At 43.3% G+C, this 24,238-nt stretch overlaps 1 protein-coding gene across 1 annotated transcript in view; it reads right to left on the reverse strand.

The window, feature by feature from the left end:
• The window catches only part of CASQ1 (calsequestrin 1), a 46,226-nt gene extending 24,937 nt beyond the window's left edge, over positions 1–21,289 (reverse strand). The window contains exons 1-3 of the mRNA XM_072427564.1: positions 20,745–21,289; positions 11,166–11,250; positions 1,847–1,947 (exon numbers count right to left, since the gene is read on the reverse strand). Coding sequence (XP_072283665.1) covers positions 1,847–1,947; positions 11,166–11,250; positions 20,745–20,987 — 429 coding nt within the window. The 5' untranslated portion in view covers positions 20,988–21,289. The remainder of the gene's footprint in view (positions 1–1,846; positions 1,948–11,165; positions 11,251–20,744) is intronic.
• Positions 21,290–24,238: the final 2,949 nt, after the last annotated feature.

Below are 24,238 nucleotides of genomic sequence, written 5' to 3' on the forward strand. Positions count from 1 at the left end.
CTTTGCATCTCCTCTGTCCTTCCTCTGCCCCTCTCATCTTCTTTGTTCTCTGTCTTATCTCTGCCTCTCCTCCCCATCCTAATGTTTCTCCTTTTTCTTTTCTTCTCTCACTTTTCTCTTCTTGCTATTGTTGCTGAGCCTACATCTGTCTTTCTTTGTCTCTTGCCCCTTTATTCTCTATTTCTGTCTAAACTTTTTATATCAATTTACGGGAACCAAAGACTTTCATCACATAAGTGGAAGACTTATTTCGAGAAACAAGACAAACAATTTATATTAAAAAAGGGGAAACAATGACTTACTGTACATTACTTTCATCACGTATGGAGAAATCTGCCACATTATATAGAGTAGGAGGAAGCCGATGATTTATTTAGAAGCAAAGCAGAAGCAAGCCATGTACATGTGTATAGCCAGAGATTTGTGGGAAGAGGACCTTTACACCAACCTATATGATCCTCCTTCAAATGATTGACTTCACCCTGACCTCAACCCTACTGAACACCTCTTGGATGAAATGGAACTTGTTTTTTTCACAAATGGTCACAAATTCCCACTGGCACCCTCCAAAATGCTGTGGAAATCCTTCCCAGAAGAATGGAAGCCATTCGAACCACAAAGGTGGACAACTCCATAATAATGGCCTTTTGATGGGGTGGGCAGACAAGGGGTAACTCTATCAAACTGGCCACGAGAGAAGGGACAACTTCATAATAAAGGCCATGGAGGGTAGGGAGAATGACTTTATATTATTGCCCATAAGGGATTAAAGGGCAATTCTATATTAACAGTCAAGGACAGGGGAGTGGGGTGACGATGCAACTCTATATTATTGGCTGTGAGGGTAGAGGGGTCAATTCAATTTGTATAGCCAGGGTGGGGTAGGGGACAATTGCATATTAACGGCCATGGGGGTTGAATTGTCAGCTGTGCAATATTGGCCACAAAAGATGAAGAGATGACTTCATATTAATGGCCAACTTCAAAAATTGATATTTTATTATATTAATAGGCATGAGAATGGGACAACTCCATAAAGTAATAACCATGGTGGGGGAGTGAGAGGACAACTCCATACCATTGCCAATGGCAAGATGAGAAGACAACTCCAAACTATTGGCCATGGGGGATTAAAAATTCATATTCACATTTTTTGATTATGATAGGGCAAGGCAACAACTACAAATAAACGGCTATGGGGGTTGAGAGGACAACTCCATATTATTGCAAATGGCGAGGTGAGGGGATGACACTAAACTAATAGGCATGAAGATAGGAGAACACCTTCAAACTAACCATGGTGGGATAGGAAGACAACTCCAAATTATTGGCCATGGGGGGTGGGAGTACAACTTTTGATCATGGTAGGCAGGGAGACAACTTCACATTAAAAGCTAGGAGGTGGGGAGGATGGGGAGGAGAGGCAGACATCTTCAAACTCCACACTGATAGGCATGAAGATGAGAGGACAAGTCCATATTATTGACTATTGTGGGATACGGGGACAACTTCAAATAATAGCCATGGGGGGGTTGGAGGACAACTCGGGTAAGTAATGGGCATGGTGGGAGGGGGTGGATCAAGGTAGGGCAAGGAGACAACTAAGGGGTGAGGAGACAACTTCATATTTTTGATTATGGAGCTATTAGGAGACAACATCAAATGCCCAAGGGGTGAGCAGACAAATCCATATTAATGGTCATGATTTTGGAATGGTATGCCCATCAAGCCCCTACTGGTGCAATGGTCAGGTGACCACCATTTGGCCATTTAGGATACGTCATGAATGGAGGAGCCATGGTAGAACCATCCAGTAGGGCCAAACTAGGCTGTATCCATAACTTACATCAAGTAAGAATTCCACCAAGGTGTCGGCCGCGAACTCTCCATCATACTCAATAACTTCATCATCCTTAAACACGTAGATACTGTCTTCTTCATCCAGTCCTTAAAAAAACAAAATGGCGGACAGTTGTCATTCCAGTGTGGTCATTTATTCTGCAGATCAATCATCAGATCACAATGATGAAGCTAATCTAGAGGGTCACCAAAGAAACCTAATTTTCACATTTTTCGTTTGGAAACGTCATTAAGGAGCTCAACGTTGTCACTTTCATAGGTTTAAGGAGGAATTATCAATTTGAGGTGTCAAATTTTTATCATATACACTTCCTGTGTGGTCACCAGGACAGGAAGTATGGTCAAATCCCCCCTGTAAGGACACAAGTGAAAAGGTTTAAGCCTGGCCATTCTGACATTCACCTTTCTCTGGCACATTTTCTATATTAGCTCCTCGATTCACTCTGCCGTCTGCTTGTATTTATGTGAAATACAAATCGCCCATCTGACAGAAATATTTTACTCAGCAATAAATCGCCGTCAGATGTCCCGGAGACAAAGCAGGCCGGGCTACCGGGAATCACTCAAGCTGTTTGCAATCTGTAAGGGAAATTTCAACAAGTTCTCGGCGAGTACTCATTTGTAACGTTGTTCTAAGAGATTCTTTGCAAGGTTTTCATATGGGTTATTTGTTTGCTGTTTCATATTTCTATGGCTAGCTTTTACATGTAAGTGTTCATCCGCTCCCTCTAGTGGTCATTTGTATTTTTGGTGCCTGTTGATATTATGAACAGATTTTGCTGCTATATGTGCACAGAACCTTACACAAAAATAAAGTGTAAAAAAAAAAAATAATGCACACTGGTACGATTATTTATAGCCAGTCAATGACTAACTACCGGGTGTATATGCAGAAATGTGAATCTGAGTTTCTATGTCTAGTCACATGTGTCCTCATGGTTTGACAGACTGGGGGAGGGTCCAGGACATCCTGGGCTCCCAGGAAGTGGGTGAATGATGGTGATCATCAGACTGATGACATCTAGTGGCTGCACAAAGTACTGCAGGTTAATTCTCTAGATTGAAGGAGAAAATTGCAGCAAAAGCTGATTTTTTAGTTTTATCTTTTTATGATCTTTGATTTATCTTGTTATTTGTGGTTGAAGCATTAAGTTGTCCTTTAATTATTGATTGCTGCCCCCCACAATCCAGATCTAAAAGGCCAAAAGATTTACTAAAAGCGTTTAGTCCGTTCATTAATGAGCCAAAAAGCCATCCAGTAGCGTGCTGTGATCCTGTTTTTTCTCATTTCCTTGCACTGGATTGGGTATTCTTTCCTAGGTGAATTTTGACGACTCTCCCTAGGCTAAGTGAATCATCCCTGGCCAACCATTCACTTTTTCTAAAAACTTTTTACTAAACTCCAATGAGCCAGAACCAGAACACCAGGAAGGGGGTACCCTCCAATGAAGACAGCCATTCCACTGACAGCCGACATGGCGCCAACATCTTCAGTAGCCTAGCACAGAGCCCATACTCACATATTTATGAATCCGTGAATCTGACATTCATCAAAACATTTTCTGGTGGACAATCTTCCATGTGTTGGCTGATTCTCCACCAAAGAATGTTTCAGTGAATCAGTTATCCCTAAGAACAGCCTACAATCTAATACCCCTAACATAGTCCGGGGTCAATTTGGAGGAAGACGAACAGCATGTTTTTGGGATCCTGGGGGCAATCCAGAAAAGAGAACATACAAACTCCATGTGGATAGTGGCCATCCGCACAACTGCGGTGAATCTCTGGTGAATCAGCCACAGTATACGTGAGCTCTGTAGCCCCTAGAGGAGTCCAAGAAACAAATAACTTTAGTATTTTTCTGATTAGTTACAAAGTATCATCTCAGAATAAAATAAGTTGGGTCACCCAGGTAACTGGCTACAAATGATTTTACCCGGGAAGCGTCCACTCCTACGCACAGCTTATGGCAGCCACTCACCTCTTGTCTCTAATTACCAGCTGCCTAGAGAAATAATTACCTGACCGTCAAACCAGATGCTCTCACAAAACGCAAGCGCCTTTCACAAACTCATTTATTAAAGGGGCCCTTGGTACAGTAACTTTATTTTTGGAGGGTTACTTGCCGAGTGTCTGAGTTTCACCTCCTTAAAAAGAACCGGTCACTAATTCTGTATGAATGAATTGTGGATGTGTCACAATATACACGGACAGTCTTGTATTTCAGGAAAGCTCCGCCTTTTATTAAACTACACTTAAACTCCTTAGACTGGGGTGATGCTCAAAGTTTGCTGCAGGAAAGAAGGGCATTTTCTTAGTCTCTTTTCTTGGGTGCCTCTAATGTCCTGTAGGGGTAAGGGATGGGGCCGAGTTAGTAGACACAATTGGGAAACAAGGTGGGGCTCACTAGATGGACACTATCTTGGGGACTTACCAGATATAGGTAGGTAATGTCAAGGCGGACACTGTGCTGTAAGGGTACCACACTCAGGTAAACACTACTAGTGAACATAGTGGGACAGGGCAAGGTGGAAAGTGTTCCATGGGGTTACTAAGCATGACCTAGGTAGGTAGGCACCGTCAGGGAACAAGGGGCTACGTAGGTGAGCACTGCCCTCTCGGGATACCAGATCCTGGTAGATAGACCCTACCAAGGAACAAGGCAGAGATTTGCCAGGAGAATATTGCCCTCTGGTAGTACTAGGCCTGGCCTGGGTAGCTAGACACAATCTGGGAACATGGCAAGGGCACACTAGGTTGTGCTGTGGGGGTATCAGACTCTGGGGGTAAACGCCGGTAAAGAACAAGGTGGGGCAGGGTAAGAAGGACACTGTCCCAGGGTGCTACATGATGGGGTCCAGGTAGGTAAAGACCATTGGAGAACAAAGCAGGGGTTTGCCAGGTTAATTTTGTATTTGGCATGGTCCAGGTGGGTGGACACTGTGGGGGAATAAGGTTGGGCTTGCCATGTGGATGTTCTTTATTGTCTTATGGGGTACCGGGGCTCAGGTAGGTAGACATTATTGGAGAACCAGGCCAGGGCCTGTCAGGTGGACACAGTCTTGTGGGGGTGTGTGGTGTGGTCCAGGTAAGAGGACACTTTTGAGGAACAAGGCAGGGGCTTACTAGATGCATGCAAACCTGTGGAGCTACCTAACATGGGTAGGTACACAACGATGACATAGGGAATTGCAAGGTGGAGGGGTTATCAGGCTCAGGTGGGTAAACTCTGTTAGGGAACAAGACTGGGCTGGGTGGACACTGACATGGTGGGCTCCAGTTAGGTAAACACCATCGGAAAACAAGGAAGGGGCTTGCCAGGAGGACATTGTCCTGCGGGAGCACTAGGCATGGCCCAGGTAGGTCATGAGAACAGGGTGCGGGCTTGCTAAGTGGGCACAGTTTTGTATGGGTATTAAACCCAGATAGGTAGACATGGTAAGGCTTCAAGGTGAGGTTTGCTACGTGCCTGGATTGTCATGTGGGGTAAGAACCAGGGCCCAGATAGGTCGACATTGTTGGAGAAAAAGGTGGAGCCCACCAAGTTAACATGGCCCTTTCAGGGGTATAAGGCCCAGGTAGGTAGTCATTGTCAGGGAACAATAGGTGGACGCTGCTTTTTGGGGGTACCAGGCAGGAACAAGGAGCGCCCTATGGGCCCTGTAGAGCAAGGGACACGCCTGTCCTTAGGTTTAAGGCCGGGGTTTTTATTTCTGTATCCTCGCTGAATCATTCAGACAATTGAGAGGAAATTTCCCTAATTATTTGAGGGGGTGGGGGTGGGGGGGATTTTCCAGCACCGGGCCGGTCCTGGGGGAGTTGTGTAGCTATTTCCATATTAGCCTCAGAAAGAGACAAATGAAGCTTGTGAGTGACAACGAGCCCCAGGTGGCGGCAGCGCACTCAATATAATGACCCGAGTCTGCCTTCCCCGTTATTAACAGCCAGGAAGTTAATGTAGTGACAACATCGATGCCTTTTAATTATGGCAGCCATTATCATCAATTACAGGCGAGGGAATTGTCGCAGCCGGAATGTCAATGATAGCCGAGCCACCGAGGGATGCTTTTGTGTCACCATACAAAGGCTGTTCCTGACTGTTGTCCAATCAGGAATGCTCAGTGCTCCGTAGAGCACTTTGTTTTTTTTTTATTGGCTCAACCTATATACAGGTTTGTTTTTTTTACCAGCGGTTCTGTGAACACCATATCCTGAGCATCAGCTAAGGTTCTCAGCTCCGCCCTCTTAAAGCTGAACACCATCACTTTTTTTTTACAGGTTATGCAAAAAGCATTCAATTTTTTTTTAAACTGCACTTTTTTTGTTTTATATCAGCCCCCCATATTGCCCTGGGGCAAAAAGCAGCACCAATATAAAAACAGCCTTTAAAAGTCACATCGTGCAGTAAAGCTTCTTATTACCCCAACAAATGTTGCCTCTGTCTGAGCCATTATTAGGAGTTTGAGGCTCTTTAATTCCAAGAATTGATGAAGGGTCCATGTGCGCTACCCACCCCGTTTCTTGGAACGCAGACGTGCTCTTGTCTCCGCTCTTCATGTGTAATTATCCCACTTCTCCAGCGAAGCAACATCGAATTTTGTGTTTTAAAATAAGGATGCTGATAATCCCCGGAATACCGAGAGGATACCAGGAAACCGATCAGTAAAATGGAAAAAAAATGGTTTAACCTCAATTATCAATAAGCTTGAACCCTGATTGGTATTTAAAGAGGACCTGTCACCTAATAATAATTAAGCCAGTCTATAGGGCAAATGAAAGGTAATTACAGGCTTGACGTTGCTTCCTTTACATCCATCACCCTACTAGTATGGGGTAATCATATTGTGTAATCCCCTGTGTTGCACCCCTGATCGCCATGGACAATTTGCAGCCATTTCCTGTCTACACGCACTCAGCAATGGCGGCATGGCATTTTCAAGGATAGTTTGCTGATGGTAACAATGGCAGATCATGCCTGAGCAATGTGTTGAGTCAGTCCTTTGCAGTTAAGGTGACAACCCAGGAACACAAACAGTAGATGTGGGCAGAGCGTTGTCACCTTATACCAAGAGGCACCTTAACAAAGATCTGGCAGGATCATCTGATTTAAAAAATGGAATATATCTAAAACGGGTTGGATGTGAGATTCACAATGGGGTTCGGGTTCATTTTAGGTTTTGAGCGTCAAGTGAAAATCCTGCAAACTAATAATGTTGCCGTCCTTCGGTTAGATGTTGATGGCCTCTTTTGTTGCACATAGCGATATAATAAGCTCAAGGTGGAGTTACCAAGGAGAATGTGCCATCCTGGAGGCCATATTGAATAGACAGAGTCTATTTTCGCCTCAGGGTCGTCAGGATCTGGTATAAGTTGTGGATGCGGCTTGCAGGTTGCACATCACCATAGAAGCTGTTTCCATGGCATGGTTCAATGGCGGAACCATCCCCCAACTTCGAGCCTCCTTATGGTCCTTTGTTGGGGATAAAAACAGACGATTGTGTACGGGGGGGTCACAGTGCCAGTTCTGAGTGAGATTTGTAAGGTAGAGAAGATGGCTGTGTTGTCAGGGATACCATACTACTATTAAGGCTTTCCTAAGGCATGTAGGCCGCATTGTTTACAATCCTGGAGGGAGCAAAACCAAGGCCAAGTCAGAATAATTTCCATTTTGTGACATTCTAAGGTTTATTGAAATATTGAATATTGAGATATTGAAATGACAACTCTACCAAGTTCTGTTTTAGGTTGTTGATGGTGACTGGAAATAGTTAGGGGCCTCAGAAACACTCTGGGAACATCCGTACAAAATAAGGTCCCAAAATGGCTATGGCTAGACGAGAAGATGCCCTATACATAGGGGGTAACTATGATTTATTGGTGTACTACCAGCACCACCTGATCACCTGTGTCTGCCTTGGCCCATGGCGGGGTCACCTGTGACTGCCCAGGAAGCTACCAGTCACTCTGCTACCCACCAAGCGTTCCAGTGGTGCACCATGCCTGGGAGAAACCAGAAAATCGGCCACTGGTGTTGGCAAAGAAGCAGCATGTGAACCCTTGGCCCCCGACCTAGTCTCTTCCTGTCAAGCCGGGCCCAATTTGTGTAATAAATCACTTGTCAACTCTCAGAGATGTCATTGGTCTGATTTTCCTGCCATCGTTTGTGTCTCTGCCCCTCCCACAGCGCCATAATGAGGGTGTCCAATTTTTAGTTTAGCTTTTAACGACCATCTAGGTTGAAATGAGCTAGGAATTCTTCAAATGTGTTTTTTTCTAAATTTAGTTTTTTTTTCATGTCCTAGGGTGACAACGCTAAAGTGACATCTTCTAACTACTTCAGATTGGCAGTTGATGGAGTGAGAAGAAGAATGCCTTCCGACTGTGGCGGAGTTCATTATTTTGTGAGCTAGCTCTATCTGCCTCATCATCTTCCATTAGGTGATGGCCACTTGAGATGAACTTCCACCCTTGTGATGAGGAGCCCCCGGTGAACGGGTCCTCCAGTCCTTCTAAGGACACGTCCAATATACAGGCTTTCAGAGTGCGTGCCAGGCCCACATCACCGAACATTATGCCAATCTACCGCTAATCAACAAGTAATTTATCAACAAGGTTAAAGCAACCGGGTTTGTTTGTGCATCGTTCCACTAAAACATCATGTTCTCGGCAAAGCCTCAGCGCTTGGAGCCCCCTAGTCCGTTCCTAGCCAAATAGGGGTCTCTATGGAAACCAGCTGCTTCACTTTTAAAGATAAGTGGACCTAGTCTTTAATGTCTGTAACCTTCTGTGTGATTGTTTATGAATACGGAAAAATAACGGCAGCAATAAGGAGGAAATGAGATTTAGTATCCTCAAGAGTCCGCCCGGGGAAGGGGATGGATGGAGGAAGGAGTGGGACTGAGGAAGGAGGGGGAATGAGGAAGGAGATGGATGGAGGAAGAAGAGGGATTGAGGAAGAGAACGATGGAGGAAGTAGAGGAACCAAGGAAGGGGAGATATTGAGGAAGGGGATGGATGGAGGAAGAGAAGGGACTGAGGAAGGGGTGGATGGAGGAAGGAGAGGGACTAAAAAAAAGGGTGGATGGAGGAAGGAGAGGGACTTAGGAAGGAGATAGAGGAAGGAGAAGGATTTAAGTAGTAGGATTGAGTAAGGGGAGAGAGTAAGGAAGGAGATATATGGAGGAAGGAAAGGAACTGAGGAAGGGGATAGATGGAGGAAGGAGGAGGGAAGAGGAAGGAGGGAGGGAGAATAAGGAAATACATGGATGGAGGAAGGAGAGGGACTGAGAAGCTACAGATTTTTTATCTTCTTCCTGTCCTTGTTTTCCTCCACCCTTCTTTTCCTCTTTCCTTCTCTTCCTTTTACTGTTCTTTCCCTAATGCCCCTTTCCTTAGTTGCTTTCTTCCTTCCCATCTTCTTTCTTTCCTTCCTCCATTCTTTCTTTCTTCCTTCGTTTCCTTTGTTTTTTCCTTACTCAATCTCAACTTCCTTTCCATCCTTGATTTCTTCCTTCTGTTTTCCCTTTCGCATTTCCTTCTTTTGATGTTGTTTCCCTGCTTCCTTCCTACTTCTCTCCATTTTCCCCTATTCTTCCATCACTTCCTTCTTCATTATTCCATAATTTCCTTTCATCCCTCCTCTCTCCCACCTCTTTTATTCCTTCCACTCACCCTTCTTTCCCTTCTTCATTCCTCCATCCCATCATTCCTTCATAAAAAAAAAAGCAGCCAGATTGCAGATTGGATTTTCTGATGAACTACAATTCCCAACATGTTCCTTTAGGCCTCCCCAAAAGTCATCGCCATTGTGCATCCCTCATTGCCCCCTTCCCATTACTGATCACTGACTCAAAGCCTCCTCGCTCATTAATTGGGTGTTGCCCACACAGCTGCGACACATCATTACATCAAGGTGACGATACCTTGCTGTGATTGTGGCTTTATGGCAATTAAGGTAAACAATCAGATTTTATTGTTACAGCTCAGAAGTCTGGCAGAGGTTCTAACCCATCTGTATTCTAATCAGAAATGGGAAAAAACTAAATTTGGGCGGAGCAGTGCTCTAAGTTTTAACAAACTGAGCCAACCAGACCCCTGAATATGAAAGTCACAGAGCCCAGCAATTGTGCTCCTGTTTTGTCATGTAAATCAGCCCCAGTGAATATGGGGTGACAACTCTCTAAAAGTTGTGCTCCTGTGTTGTCACTTATGGACCCCCAGTGAAGAGTACAAGCAGTGCATGTTATGGGGTGACAACTCTCCATCATTTGTGTTTGTCACCTCATTCCGTTCACCCTAGGCAAAGACTGCAAGCAGTTCCTGTTATAGGGTGACAACTCTCTCCCAAATGTTCTTCTGTGTTGTCACCTGGCCACACACACCCCAGTGGGAGACTACAAGAGGCCATGGTAACACACATGAGCCGCCATTGTCACTACCGCCAACCTGATCAGCAGCACTGAATTGTAACAAATGAAAAAAGTAAAAGCAGCATGGCAGGAGAAACAAACATGACAACTGTTTATGGTACACAATGCTTTAGCAAACCAGTTGTCATCTAGCCTCGATTTAAATTACCCTTGAGATCCAAACAGAATTATTTTGAATGCATTTCAGAATTTGATTATATAAAATATAAGTCATTCTTCTATATAACAGCAGGGATTAGAGCTCACAATATTGTTATGTATTCACACTGAATCTTCACACCTGGCCATATCATTGTATGAGATGTAGCAGTGCCCCCTAGTGGTCAATGTATTATTTGCTCCCTTTACACATTTATTTAGAATAATTGACACTATAGCAATGTGTTATTTAAAAATACTCAAAATTCCAAAAAATTCTTCACATTTAATGTGAATAATAAAAAAGTAGCTCGGAAACACCCATGCCCACTATATAAAGTACTTTTGGTGAAGAGTTGACATTTTTTAGTTACATACTGATGCTAAAGTGATATATGTTTGCTTGGAATATGTGGAGATGCATGGAGTGTGTCTTGAATCTCATTAGTAGAATTGGTAGTTATTAGTTTATGTTACAACCTAATTAAAGTGTCCAATATTGCAACTTAAAGCTTGTCTGCCCCTTGTGGTGAATTTTGGGAATGCCAGATATGAAATGTTTCTTTACTGCTACAACCCCTTGGCTTTAATACTTTCTGTGTCACTGGCCTATTCTGTATATATAACAAAATATTCATGTAGTTATTTAGGGAGTGTTGTGCAGCTTTCCCCAAGTGTGAACAAAGAGAGTCAAACGTGTGAAATGTCTGTAGGCTGATTCACTGCATTCTGACTCACCTAGCTTCTTGGCCACAGCAGCATCATGTTCGGAGTCCACCAATCCAAAGCCCACACCTTTATCTTCCAGGACTTGGGCAGCTAACTAGGGAAAAAGACAAAAAAAGGAAAGAGAGGGGCGGAGGGAGAGAGCAAAGAGAATTTATTAGTGCTGTGAAATGGATATAAAAAAGAAATTGCAAGGCGTAACAAATCACATTCAAGTAATAAAAACTATCCTGGGGGAAAGATTAACACAGAGCAAATAGAAAGCTGAAAGCTAGAGTGAATAGTGCTGTGGATTCCCTGCAGAACCCAGCACGGAGATGGCAGGGGCCCCCTATAATGGACACAGCAAGTGTATGGACCTGGGAGCTCAATACAGGGGTGGTAAGAACTTTTTATAATGGGCACAGTATGTGTATAGACCAGATAATTCAGCATAGAGATGGTGGGGGCCCCTATAATGGGCACAGCAAGTATACAGTCCGGGGACCCAATGCAGGGGTGGTAAGAATCCCTTATAATGGACACAGCATGTGTGAAAACCAGAGAACTCAGCATAGGGATGGTGGGGGGACCTGGGAACTCAATACAGGGATAGTAAGGACCATTTTTAAAGGGAACAGTAGGTGTATAGAATAGAGAACTCAGCATAGAGATGGTGGGGGCCCCTATATTGGGCAAAGCAAGTATACAGACTCGGGAACCCAATGCAGCGGTGGTAAGAACTCTTTATAATGGGCACAGTATGTGAATAGACCAGATAACTCAGCATAGAGATGGCGGGGGCCCCTATAATGGGCACAGAAAGTGTACAGACCTGGGAGCTCAGTACAGGGATGGTAAGGACTCCTATAATGGGCACGGTAGGTGTATAGACCAGAGAACTCAGCATAGAGATTCTGGTGGGCCCTTATAATGGGTACAGCAGATGTACATCCTTGGGAACCCAGCACAGGTATGGTGGGAACCCCAAAGCAGATGTACTATCAGTCATCAGCAACACTAAAATGGACCGAGCTTTTAGAAGACGTTTCCCTTTGGTCCACAGAACCTGGCTTGTATAACCAGCAGGGACTTTAGGGAAAGGCCGTATTACAGTCGGAGACCTTATTAAATGGTCTATTTTTGGCCTGCTTGGAAGGTACGGCTAGTTCAGCTCTAGGAGGGGAGATTTTGAACCCTCTAAGCCGGCAGCTTCTTTTTCCGGAGCTCAGACCATGTGTAGCCATGGAGCGAGGAGCCTTTTTCCCTGATGGTGCATTTCAGCCTGTAACCTAAGCAGTGCACAGGCATGCAAGCCAGCTCCACTCAACACATCTCCCATCTGCCAGCGGAGAAGGCCTTTCTTGGCCACAGGTTCGTCGGTTGGTCTGCGAGCAAGAGAGGGCGGGAGACAGTTTAATGGAGACGCCTGCCCAAGCCTTACCCAGCACGCCTTATAAAGGTACGCTGAGGGAACCGGCTTTATTTAAAGTTCACCTCCACAATGTTTTTACCTGTTGTTGCTGTTGCTGTGAATTTTTTTCATCTTCATATTTAGACACCCCCTTCCTCCTCCTACATTTCTCACTTCCATATCTCCCTTACCTGTCTAAAAGAAGACTAATTAGATACCCCAATTGTGAGCTGTGTACACCAGGACGTGCCAAAAGCAGAAAAAAAAGTTCAGATATAATTTATTTAGACTTCTATATTAGAAAAAGCCAACACGTTTTGGGGGTTCTAAGAGCCTCGCTTCCTCAGGGGAACATGACAGGTAATGAGTATGATGATCATGGCTTTAAAGGCACCTGGATATCAAGGAATTTCCAATTATTTTCTGAGCTGCAAGAGTAAGCCACCAAATTGCATTTCTCATAATGCAAAGTCCAATATTGTGCTGCTGGGGACTTGGAAAGTCTCATAATGCACTGCTACAGCATGAGCCCTAGTCATTCAGGCAATTTTTGCAATTCAAAAAATTCTCCAGAACTTTTTTTTACCCCTGACCTGGAACGTGTATCCTTGAATTCTAAAACACATTATACTGTATATCTGTTCCAGGGTTTAAGAGCCCTTGCTTTTGTTTTATCATACCCACGCCGGAATTTTAAAAGGGAAATATTTTTTTTGTTTGTTTTACAGGGGTGATGTTTCTTTTTTTGTTTTTGTTATTACAGTGGTAATCACTACCATAATTACCCTAAACTGATAATCAGAAGTCCCATTGCCTTGAAGCAAGTAATGCAAGTAGGAAAATTAGGAATATTTGTAGCTAAAGAAAGCACAAAAGCAGTAAAATGAACATATTTGGAGTCAATATACCAACGTAACGGAGAAGCCAAAACTGTCTTTAGTTGTAGATGGAATGAGGAGGTGTCAGAAGCTCTGCCAGCTTTTTATTGCTATCAGAGCACTGGAGAGAATTCCAGTCATCTGCTGTCACTGTGACACTTGGCACATACTGACAGCTTAGTTTTGGATCAGTAATACTTTGCACTGACAGCAGGGCGGCGATATCATTTGTCACAGAATTTTGCAATGCTCATTCTAATACTAGGATGAGGCAAGTATTCCTAACAGGGAGTTTGATTTAGTGCTGGGGCATAGGTGAGGGGATTTGTTTAGGGTTTTTGGGTTAGGGTTACAATTTAGAAGAGGTTAAGTGTAAGGTGGTGTTAGGATCTAGTTTAAGGGTTATGTTAGGGTTCGTATCAGAGTTGAGAGCGTTTGAGTATGCTTTTGGGATTAAAGTAAATTCTTGGGAAAGGTCAAGGGTTTGGGTTAAATTAGGGTTTTTTCCAGTAAAGGGGGTTTGGTTATTTTTAGGGTTAGGGTTAACACTTGGGAGTGGTAAGGGTTAAGTGTTGGGTAGGTTAAGAGTTAAAGTGCAGTTGCAAGGATTAGGTTTAGTCTTAGGGATACTTTGTAAGATCAGGAATCAGAAGAGCTTTAGGATTTATGTGTTCTCAGTGCCCAGAATGCCATGCCAAAGATATAACATCAGCAAACTGTCAGTACCGTGACATAACATACTGTCTCTGCTCACCTCCTGCCCCACGATCTCGGGATGATTATTTAGTGCTCACTGTGCACCAATAAATAAAGGATTTTGATGGCAGCCAGCAACGTGCCATTGTTATTTCTGCACACAGAAGTATTTTGCATTACCACAATGGACTTTTTTCAATCTCACCTTATATATTAACACACTTAGCTCTTGTTTCTTCCAGCTGTGAAAGTTAAATGCAGGCAAAATTTAAAAATATAGTCCCCTGTAAGTGATATACAACAATTATCTCTGCCTGCAGGATTAACCTCCTGCCTGGAGTTGTCTCTTGCAATTATACCTTTCTGCCCCTAGATGTCCTCAGTCTTCTGACTGTGACCTACAAAGCACCCTGTACTCACATTCAGCAGTTATTATTATTATTATTATTATTATTATTATTATTAAACAGGATTTATATAGCGCCAACATATTACGCAGCGCTGTACATTAAATAGCAGTTGTGATTATGTTGTTACATCTGCATCATTCAGGATTGTTCAGCGAACGGAAATGGGGGATATCCTCTCTCACACATTTATGTATATGCAGAGCACACCAAATACTTCTAAGATCAAGGGTCCTTTCTTTATTTCAAAATTGCCAGTGGTAATATCCCCCCCCCTTCCTGTTCTTTACTTGCTGAATACTCATCAACAGGATTCACAATCGAGTGAATGTCTAACTGCTTGGCACTAACCAGTTGCCTATTTCTCTTCTCACTGGAATGCCATTAATTTTTAGTTCTTTAATACAGTTGGCATGAGACTCTCCCCCTGACCTGGTACAATGTACCCCAAAGCAGCCATCGCCAGTTCCAAGAAATATCACATAGAAGTGTGCACAGTGGGGATTGATAATTGACCAATCAAGCACCATATACTGCATTGTGAGAAGGCAGGGGGCGTGTCCTGTGTTCCTCAGGGGTGGGGCAAATGAAGACAGAGGAGCAATGGATAGGTGTGTACACTACTCTTAGGATCTCTTTTGGGAATGATAAACTGTTACATGACTGTTCAAATTCAATATTATTTGTTAATATGACTAATTTTACATAAAAATCAAAATCTGAAATAGCTGCTAAATCTGATTTAGAATGCCCTGGATCCCTGGCACTAGAACAGGTGACCACAACTGGAAGATGTCCTATTTATTCCTTTTTCGAGGACAACTATAAATGTTGGATTTTCCATTCCATTTCATTGCTGATGGTCACCAGGTCATATTTAAAGAGAAGGGACATAGGCGGCAATAACAACCAGACAGGGCCTGGAACCTCTCACTACTTTATTCAAAACTCAAAAAGCGTTTGGCTTGCTGAGAATGCAAATGTCGATTTCCACCTACAAAGTCAGACCCGTGGTTCCTTCCACCATACAGTGCTGATCTTTGCCCCCTCATCTGGTTGCACAAATAGACGGAAAGGGGTCCCTCTCTATAGCAATAGCAGCTCATGTAGCTCTTTAGGGGTCAGATAGGGGGGGCTAGTGGGCAAATTAAACTTTCTTCAGAGTAGAAAAGCTGACTTTAGCAGCAGCAGTGATGAAGATTTAATCACGGATCCCCTCTGAACGGTGAGGCGCATTTATTTAGCTGTCTTAGCAGTGCAGATTTATTTCCTCACCTTGGCTCCAGCCCAGCCACTCTGACATTTACCCTATACATAGTGAAAAATCCCAAAGTGTCACCTCGGCTAAATCCTTATAGGACAGCTGAGGTTTGTATAAAGAGTTATAGAGGAATTGTGTGCTGGACATTACCAAGGATTTATTTATAGGGGAGCTATTGCTGCAAGTATGGGCATGCTATATATAAAGCTTAGATTTTTGGTTGCTAAAAAGAAAGGTCACTGGGAAGCAACCAGTATTATTATCCAATGGAGCACCATAAATCATAGTTGGGTCATTTGGACCTTTAAGTAGGTCTCTACATAACTTGGTGCTGCTGGAAAGCCTAGCATATCATTAAGATGTATTTCCCAAACTCGCCACTAGGTTGACAATTGGACAACTAGGCAATTGGGGCTCAGCCAATAAATAAAGGGGTTAATGTTGTCTGAAGCATTTATGGTAAGGTGGGGAAAGGGGGGTGCTTGGATTTGGGATTTCATGGGGTGCTCATGAAAATAAAGGGAAGTTATTGTGAAGCAAAGTCATTGGCAGATCGAAATTATTATTTTGATCGATTGATAATTTGGAAATAATTACAAGGTTTCAATGTACCATTCAGGACTTAACATTGGCCAGTCGATTCCTTTTTTATATTAAAAGAGCCAGCCAATAAAAGTGTGCAAATTTGTGGAATGCACTGAAATGCTCATCCGGTTGAACAATGTTTGTGGCCATCTTTGGGGTATAAACAAATCCACATAAGCAGATGGAAATATTGGTTCATGCAAGGTGGGGTCCGCGGAGGGTTACAGTATTTGGTGAGTGGAAGAGGCTCCATGAAGCTTTATAAGCACATACTGTACTGAAACGTGAGATGCTGCAAACCTGTCTTCTGCCAGCATTGGGAATTCAGTTTTGTAACCTTAGAGCTGACGCTATTTTTACCCGCCCCTCGGGAATGCCAAATATTGGTGGAGTGCCTGTTGTAACAGGGAATTGCATGTATATAGATTTAGAGGAGGTAAGCTGTTTTGTAGGGAGATCAGAGAGCCCCTCCTATCGTGGCCCTTCTTCCTGTTTTATCTGGACAGGAAGTGATCACAAATCTCCCTCACAGCAATAAAATCCTAAAACTTTCCTCACTTCAATAAATGTGCTTTTATAGCTTCCTGTGTGACCATTGGATGATTCCACCTTATGTCCTATTCCAACACCCACCAAATAATAAAAATTTTCCCTATACCTATGTGTATTAAACCCATGAACGCCAAGTGAGGAGATCTGGAGGACAGATAAAAACCTCTACCTTTTCCATCCTAAATTCTGATCTGCTATATGTAAATTCCTGATGCCCCTTTTACATTTTAGCCTGGTCAGGTGACCATAATAATAATTACTAGGTCACAATGAGACTACACATACGTAACAACCCTATGAAAGTAAAAGGAAAGTAAGAGGAAGCAGCTGACCTGGGTTGACGAGCATTCAATAGTTTCTTTTGTGGACAGTTTAGTAGGGCACAAGTTAGCCTACCAGTACTTTTTTGGGTTTCGGGAAGAAACAGATACATTGAACCGATATTAATGGTAACAAAGGGATAGCCAACCAAACCCAATTTCCAACCAATCATGTACATCAGGTAGACTTCGGCTTCTCCATGATGGTATTTGAGAAGAACGTTTTGAAGCCCTCCAAGCTGCCTCATCAGTTCTTGGAGCTTGAAGAGCTTTGAAATAAAACATGAAGTCCAGATGAATGTGACTAACTACTACTAGTTATACAATGACTTGGATAAACGGGAACCTTCACAGAGCAGTGTTTCTCAACCAGGGTTCCTCCAGAGGTTACAAAGGATTCCATGAGCAATGAGCAGGGCAGTTTCCTCCAGTTGACCACCACGCTAAGATATGGCGACATAGAAATTATTACAGGAGTTCCTTAAGACCTGAAAGTTATTTCAAGGGTCCCCCCGTGTTAAAAAGTTGAGAAATGCTGCATTGGAGAAATGTTATCAATCTATCCTCCAACTGTCTATGCCAATTAAAAGTTCATGTTCTACAGAGTGTGGTTAATAAACTTCAAGTTGTGGAGAAGACAGATAGAATCTAAGGGAGAAGATTCTTCATTGGATCTAAGAAGGAACACAGCAGGCAACAAAAACTGAGAGGTCTCACCAATCCAGGGAAGACCATGAGGAATAGACATTTGAGAACTAGAGCATATATAGAATCTCATGGTTGGGAACTTTAACATCCAAAATTAACATCCAAGATGATTGGTTTCAGAGATGGGTAAACCAGTTGCCAGAATGTGGAGAGATATTTCCAACATTGACTTACTGTCCACTTATCTGCCAGGATATCATTTACTAGGTCACTAACCCAGAATTAGCTATTGAAATTTGAAATGCTTATCAGCACCTTGAAGTTGGCTTAGATCCTTTTGGTGGTCAACACCCAATGTCACCCAAAATCACCAAAAGAATCACCAAAATAGACAGACATTGCTATTACAAATTATAGGTCCAATGAAAAACGGGTATCTGGCCTCCTAAAAAGAGTATTGGACAAGTCTCATAAGTTATGATGAGTAAGTATTTTCTGAAACCAGAGGAACGTCAACTTTGGAGTTCACCGTAGGTCTTCAAAAGAACCAGTATGAGATGGGAAGCTTGCCATTCCTTTGCCTCAGTTAATTTCCCTTGCCAAGACACTACTATTATTGATCTATTGATCAGTAAAGACATAATCAATTACATGTGAGGTTTTATTCACTGGTGGAATTTGGATCTAAAGTGGACATCTATCATTAGATATATGACAGCCATCATCAACATCATCAAGGGTCACCAGCTGTTTCCTGAAATGAGATGCCATGCAACTTATTTATTTCAGGGACTGCAATGATCTCCCATCAACATTTCCTCTACTGACTATAAAATCTATACAAATATAGAAAGAAAGATTCAGAAGAACTGGCCAAGAAGGGGCATCACATATGGTTGGAGCTTGGAACCCCAAGGCAGAGATCCCACCTCTGCAGCCCATGAAGAAGAAAATGTCAATCTTCCAGCAACCATTGAAAACCTAAATATCAGCTTGGTGTGGACTGACTTTTTAGGGGGTTGTTTAAAGGATAAGATTTGACATTAAGTAGCCAATCCTCAAGCCAATTTAGTTTTTTTTATTTTGGCAAAGGGCACCTTTGCTTGAGATCTTTTTTATTTGAAGGAACAGTCCACTGAAAAGTGATATTTGAGGTACTGGTGAGTTGGCACCTGGCTTCCTATATGTCATGGGAATTCCAACCGTGAGATCATCTTGCCCTTATTTCCGACTGTGCTCCTCTCCACCTGGAAGATTTTGGTGTTCCCACCCATCTTTGTGAGTTCCAGCTCCTCCATATTGGGCACAGCAGGTAAACAGACCTGGAAGTCAGTGCAGGGATGGTGGGACCAACTCATAATGGGCACAGCAGAGCCAAGAACTCAGGGCAGAGACCTCACCAATGGAGTTCCCAAGAGATAGAAGAGACAGTCAACATCCATCAAACACTATGAATGGACACACCCTTTAAGAAAAGAAAAAAAAATGCAATTCTATTTTTGCTGGAATATATTTATAGTGATGGGTTTATGTGGTGTTGCAGTCACTGTTTGAACACGTCTGGATTAATGCCCAAACTAATTTAGGGATATCTTAAAAAAAAGAATGTGCCTCTGTAGCTCTGTAACATTGCCCAATCAGCTGTGTCGATTCAGCACAAATCTTAGATTTTTGCAGAGAGCCGAGCTGCGATTGGTGACAACGCTTGTTTATGATAAACACTTTCATCCAATCCCTAAGTAGCCTCCTGGAATGTCCTATATTGCAAAAACATATGTGGGAGGAGGGGCTTTAGGAAAAAGATGTTAACGTAAGCAATACAGAAGGTATAGTGATGTCAGAGGCGCAGAGGGAGGGGCTTGCAGACAAACAGGACACACCCAATAGATACAAAAGCTGACTGTGAACCCTTACAACCTGCATTGCAAGGTGTATATTGTAAGCTAATGCAATATATAATATTATACCTAAAATAATCAAATAAATATAGAATATTATAATAAAGTACGTATGGCATAAAAATATAATTTATCATAATATAAAATAATTTACCGTGATACACAAACAACTATATCCCAGTTCATATATTACAATTCATTAAGCCATATTATGACGTAAACCCCCACATAAATGATATGCAATATGCCATATAATTGTATATATATATATATGTCTTGCTTGTTTTATTAAATATTATATACACAATTATATTATCATGATTTCATTATATTCCTATACTTGCAAATAAAAGACTTAAAGGGATATCCATTAGGGAATTTGGGAATTTGGCTTTAGTAGCTTGTACGCATCCTCTTGTAACTTTATTTGTATTGTTTTTTTAAGCACAGAAAAATCAAAATGTAAATATATATATATATATATATAAATAAATATAAATATATATATATATATATATATATATTTACTATTTGTTTTACTTTTTTGTTTTTGTTTGTTTCTGTGCTTTTCAGCTGATTTATTACATACCTACAATATAACTGTGGGAGGGGACATAGCACATAGCACACAAGGATGACAAAACAAACACAGGGAATATTGTATTATTATATTACTAAAACAACAGCTATAGCTAAAGTTAGATATTTAGTAAAAGTTACAGGAGGACTGGCACAATCCATTATAATAAACTTATCTGTTGGTGGACAATCCCTTTAAGTGTATGTGAGTCGGGGATACGGTAAGGAAAGTTGTGATGCTTTTCAGTGGAGCAATGCAGAAGAATTTTTGAGAATGTGGACTTCCTTGGTGACCCACTAAAATGCACCCAACCCGTATTTTGTTGTAATCTATCTACAAGGTAGAAATAATGTCTTCTCATGCCTCTTTGTACCTCCAGAATGAGCTCTTCCATTTCAAACTGCCTTTGGGAGGCTTTGTCATCCTCAACAGGTTCGTGGTAGAGCAACGCCAAGACGTCGTACTTCTTCACTGCGGCCTTGTAGTTCTTCAGGCTGATGTGGATGACCCTGTCCTCTCCATCATACTCTGGGAAGTCAAGCCCGTCCTCAGCCCTGGCACCCAGGTTGGCCAAGGCGAGGCACAGAGCTGCCAGAACCAGCCACGGCCCCTTCATCCTCTCGCTACGTCCCAACGAGTCGACAGGTCACCAATTCCGGTCCCAATTTAAAGTCAACGTGGGGGTGGGGGGGAATGTGGGAGGATAAAAACAAAATCCCTTCTCCGCCCCTACAGGTAAAGGTTTGGTGCGGGGTGGACAGGTAGCTCCTTTCGGCTGTCCCTCTGGGGAGGCAGCTTCACTCTTACTCGGAGGGGAGGATCAGGCGATGGTCTCCCTGAGCTGCTGGAGACGAAGGCGAGAGTCTGGGGATGACTGGTGGTCACCTTTCCAGGGTGCTGAGACTGAAAAGCAAAGAGAGAACTTGAAACCCAGGCCATAAAAGAAGATGAGGGGGCTGGATAGGAGGAGGTCAGCGTGGTGGGAGGGACACCCTATCCGTACAGCTTGGACCCTCATCCCCTGCCCTCCCTCCTTCTATTCCCCTGTCTATATATGTCTACATGAGATCTTGCTCCTAATATACTCCTCAAGTCCTCAAGTATCCTGTTGGCACCGGGAACACTCAGGAGACAAGCAGCTCACTGTGCCCACAGGTGTCTGTGAGCTCCTCCAAGAAGGCAAAAGACTGAGGTGCAAACTACAGTAGCAAGTTTGCACCTCTGAAACCCACCGGCCATCAAATCCTAATGTGCCAGCTGAAATCAGATTGTTCCAGGATTTGTAATAAACAGGCCCGGTGTTCTGTGTAACCTACAGGATCATTCCACCCAAAAGTGATGGGAACGGGTCAGACTGAGCAGGATCTCCATGACTTAGGTCCAGACCCTGTTCCTGTGCATTTTGGGTGTCTCTCCCCACCTTTGTGTGTTACAGCTTGGTTACATTGTCCATGATATGAAATAAAATGTGATAAAATCAGCAGGGATGTTAGAAGTTCTACATATTGGGCACAGCAGGTGTACAAGGTATACAGAGCCAGGAACTTAGCCCAGGGATGGTGGGAGACCCTCATAATGACCTCAGCATGTGTATAGACCCAGGAACTTAGCCCAGGGATGGTAGGAGAGCCTCATATTGACCCCCAGCAGGTGTAAAGACCCAGGTCCTTAGCCCAGGGGATGGTAGGGGACCCCTATAATAACAGCAGGTGTACAGTGCCAGGAACTCGGCCCAGGGGTGGTAGGAGACCCTTATATTGACCTCAGCTGGGGTACAGAGCCAGGAACATAGCCCAGGGATGGTGGGGGACCCTCATAATGACCCCAACAGGTGAATAGACCTGGGAACTCAGCCCAGGGATGGTAGGAGACTCTCATAATGACCGCAGCAGGTGTATAGAACCAGGAACCTAGCCCAGGGATGGTAGGAGACCCTCATATTGACCTCAGCTGGGGTACAGAGCCAGGAATTCAGCCCAGGGATGGTGAGGGACCCTCATATTGGGCACAGGAGGTATACAGAGCCAGGAACCTACCCCAGAGACAGTGGGAGACCCTCATAATGACCCCAGCATGTGTAAAGACCCAGGAACCCAGCCCAGGGATGCTAGGAGACTGTCATACTAAGGCCAGCTGGGGTACACAGGCAGAAACATAGCCTAGGGATGATGGAAGACCCTCATAATGACCCCAGCAGGGGTACAGAGCCAGGAACCTAGCCCAGGGATGGTAGGAGACCCTCATAATGACCTCAGGTGGGGTACAGAGCCAGGAATTCAGCTCAGGGATGGTGAGGGACCCTCATATTGGCCACAGGAGGTATACAGAGCCAGGAACCTAGCCTAGGGATGGTGGAAGACCCTCATAATGACCCCAGCAGGGGTACAGAGCCAGGATTTTAGCCTAGGGATGGTACAGCAGGTGTATAACCTCAGGAACTCAGTCCAGAGATGGTGGGAGACCCTAATATTGGTAACTGCAGGTACTCCTGTACTGTATACAGGTACCACCCATCATGAGGGCTCTGTAGAGCAGGACGGAAACATGGTGCTGAGATGTTTTCAACAATACTTTTATCTAATCTGATTGGATTGTAAAAGTTGTCCTGTAACTGTACAGTTCTCTTTGTCTGTTTGGCAATCAGAATCCTTTACAGTTTACAGTTTGTTTGTTTTTTAAGTTTGGCAACCATAATTAATATAATTTGCATGCAATGTCTTTTGTATGATAGATAGAATATGATAGAGTCCCCTCTTTACTTATGTACCCAACAATGTGTTATCTGTAAAATGTGGGTGCTAATAAGCCCCGCCCCTGGGGACCCAAGACCACCCCAACTTTTCTATTTCTAAGTGACAGGATATAAATTATACAGGGGTGACATCAATATATTATTCAGTCATGTTACCTGCTGATTGTATCTTTTCAGTGTTGGAATGATTTCCGTCAGAACCATTTCGTTACCCCGGGGGTCAGGTGACACCTCTCTCCGATCCTTTGTGAATTCTCAGCACTTCCCCAATGAAGCTGCTGAATTACAATTTTTTTTTTTACAATCACCATATTAAGAAGGGAGACAGCTTGGAGGGTCTAAATATAAGTTAAGATGAGTCTGGAGTAAGATAAGAAGTACTTGTGCGGATGCTGGGTAATTAGAGATTGATGGAGAGGAGTACGCAGAGATTTTGGGAGGAGAATGGGGACAGGGCGTGGGTGAGACCCGCAGGCCACCAAAACCTATCTTAAATTACCCCGTCAGCAAAACTCCACAGGGGGGCGACTATAACAGCTCTAAATTAAATAAATGTGATTGTGAGTGCTGTGGTTCCGCAAGCGTTAATCTTAAAGGGACAGTACTCCCAAAATAAAAAGACCCTGGGCCAACCAATACATTTAGCTGCCTCTGACTGCCCATTCATTTTACATTGATACATCTCCTCTTATGCTGACCATTCCAAACGCAATCTGTGATCTAACTACATAAGAGTGTTCACATCACGCAGTGAAATCGATCAGAATGATCAAATAGAGGGTTTTTGGTTTACGTGTTTTTTATTCTATGTGATTGGTTTAGATGGATTGTAAGATTTTATTGATATGTGTATGGTTAGAGTTTGTTGCATATTTCCTCTCCCTGTGTAGCTGTGTGGACATCCTCCAAGTGATCTGATGACCTGTGGGCCCCTATAAAGGACTGGCTTTTGGTCCCCCTGTCAAAATAACTTGGGGTCCCTGTGAGGACCCATGTGGGCTAAGAATGGTCTGACCCTGGTGCAGTGGCACACTTTGTGCATCCCTATGTGCAACCCTGCTGATACCAATACAAATCAGAATTATATAAATGTATAATAATAGTGTGTGACTGTG

This window comes from Pyxicephalus adspersus, chromosome 12 (genome assembly GCF_032062135.1).
Source record: "Pyxicephalus adspersus chromosome 12, UCB_Pads_2.0, whole genome shotgun sequence".
Classification (NCBI taxonomy): domain Eukaryota; kingdom Metazoa; phylum Chordata; class Amphibia; order Anura; family Pyxicephalidae; genus Pyxicephalus; species Pyxicephalus adspersus.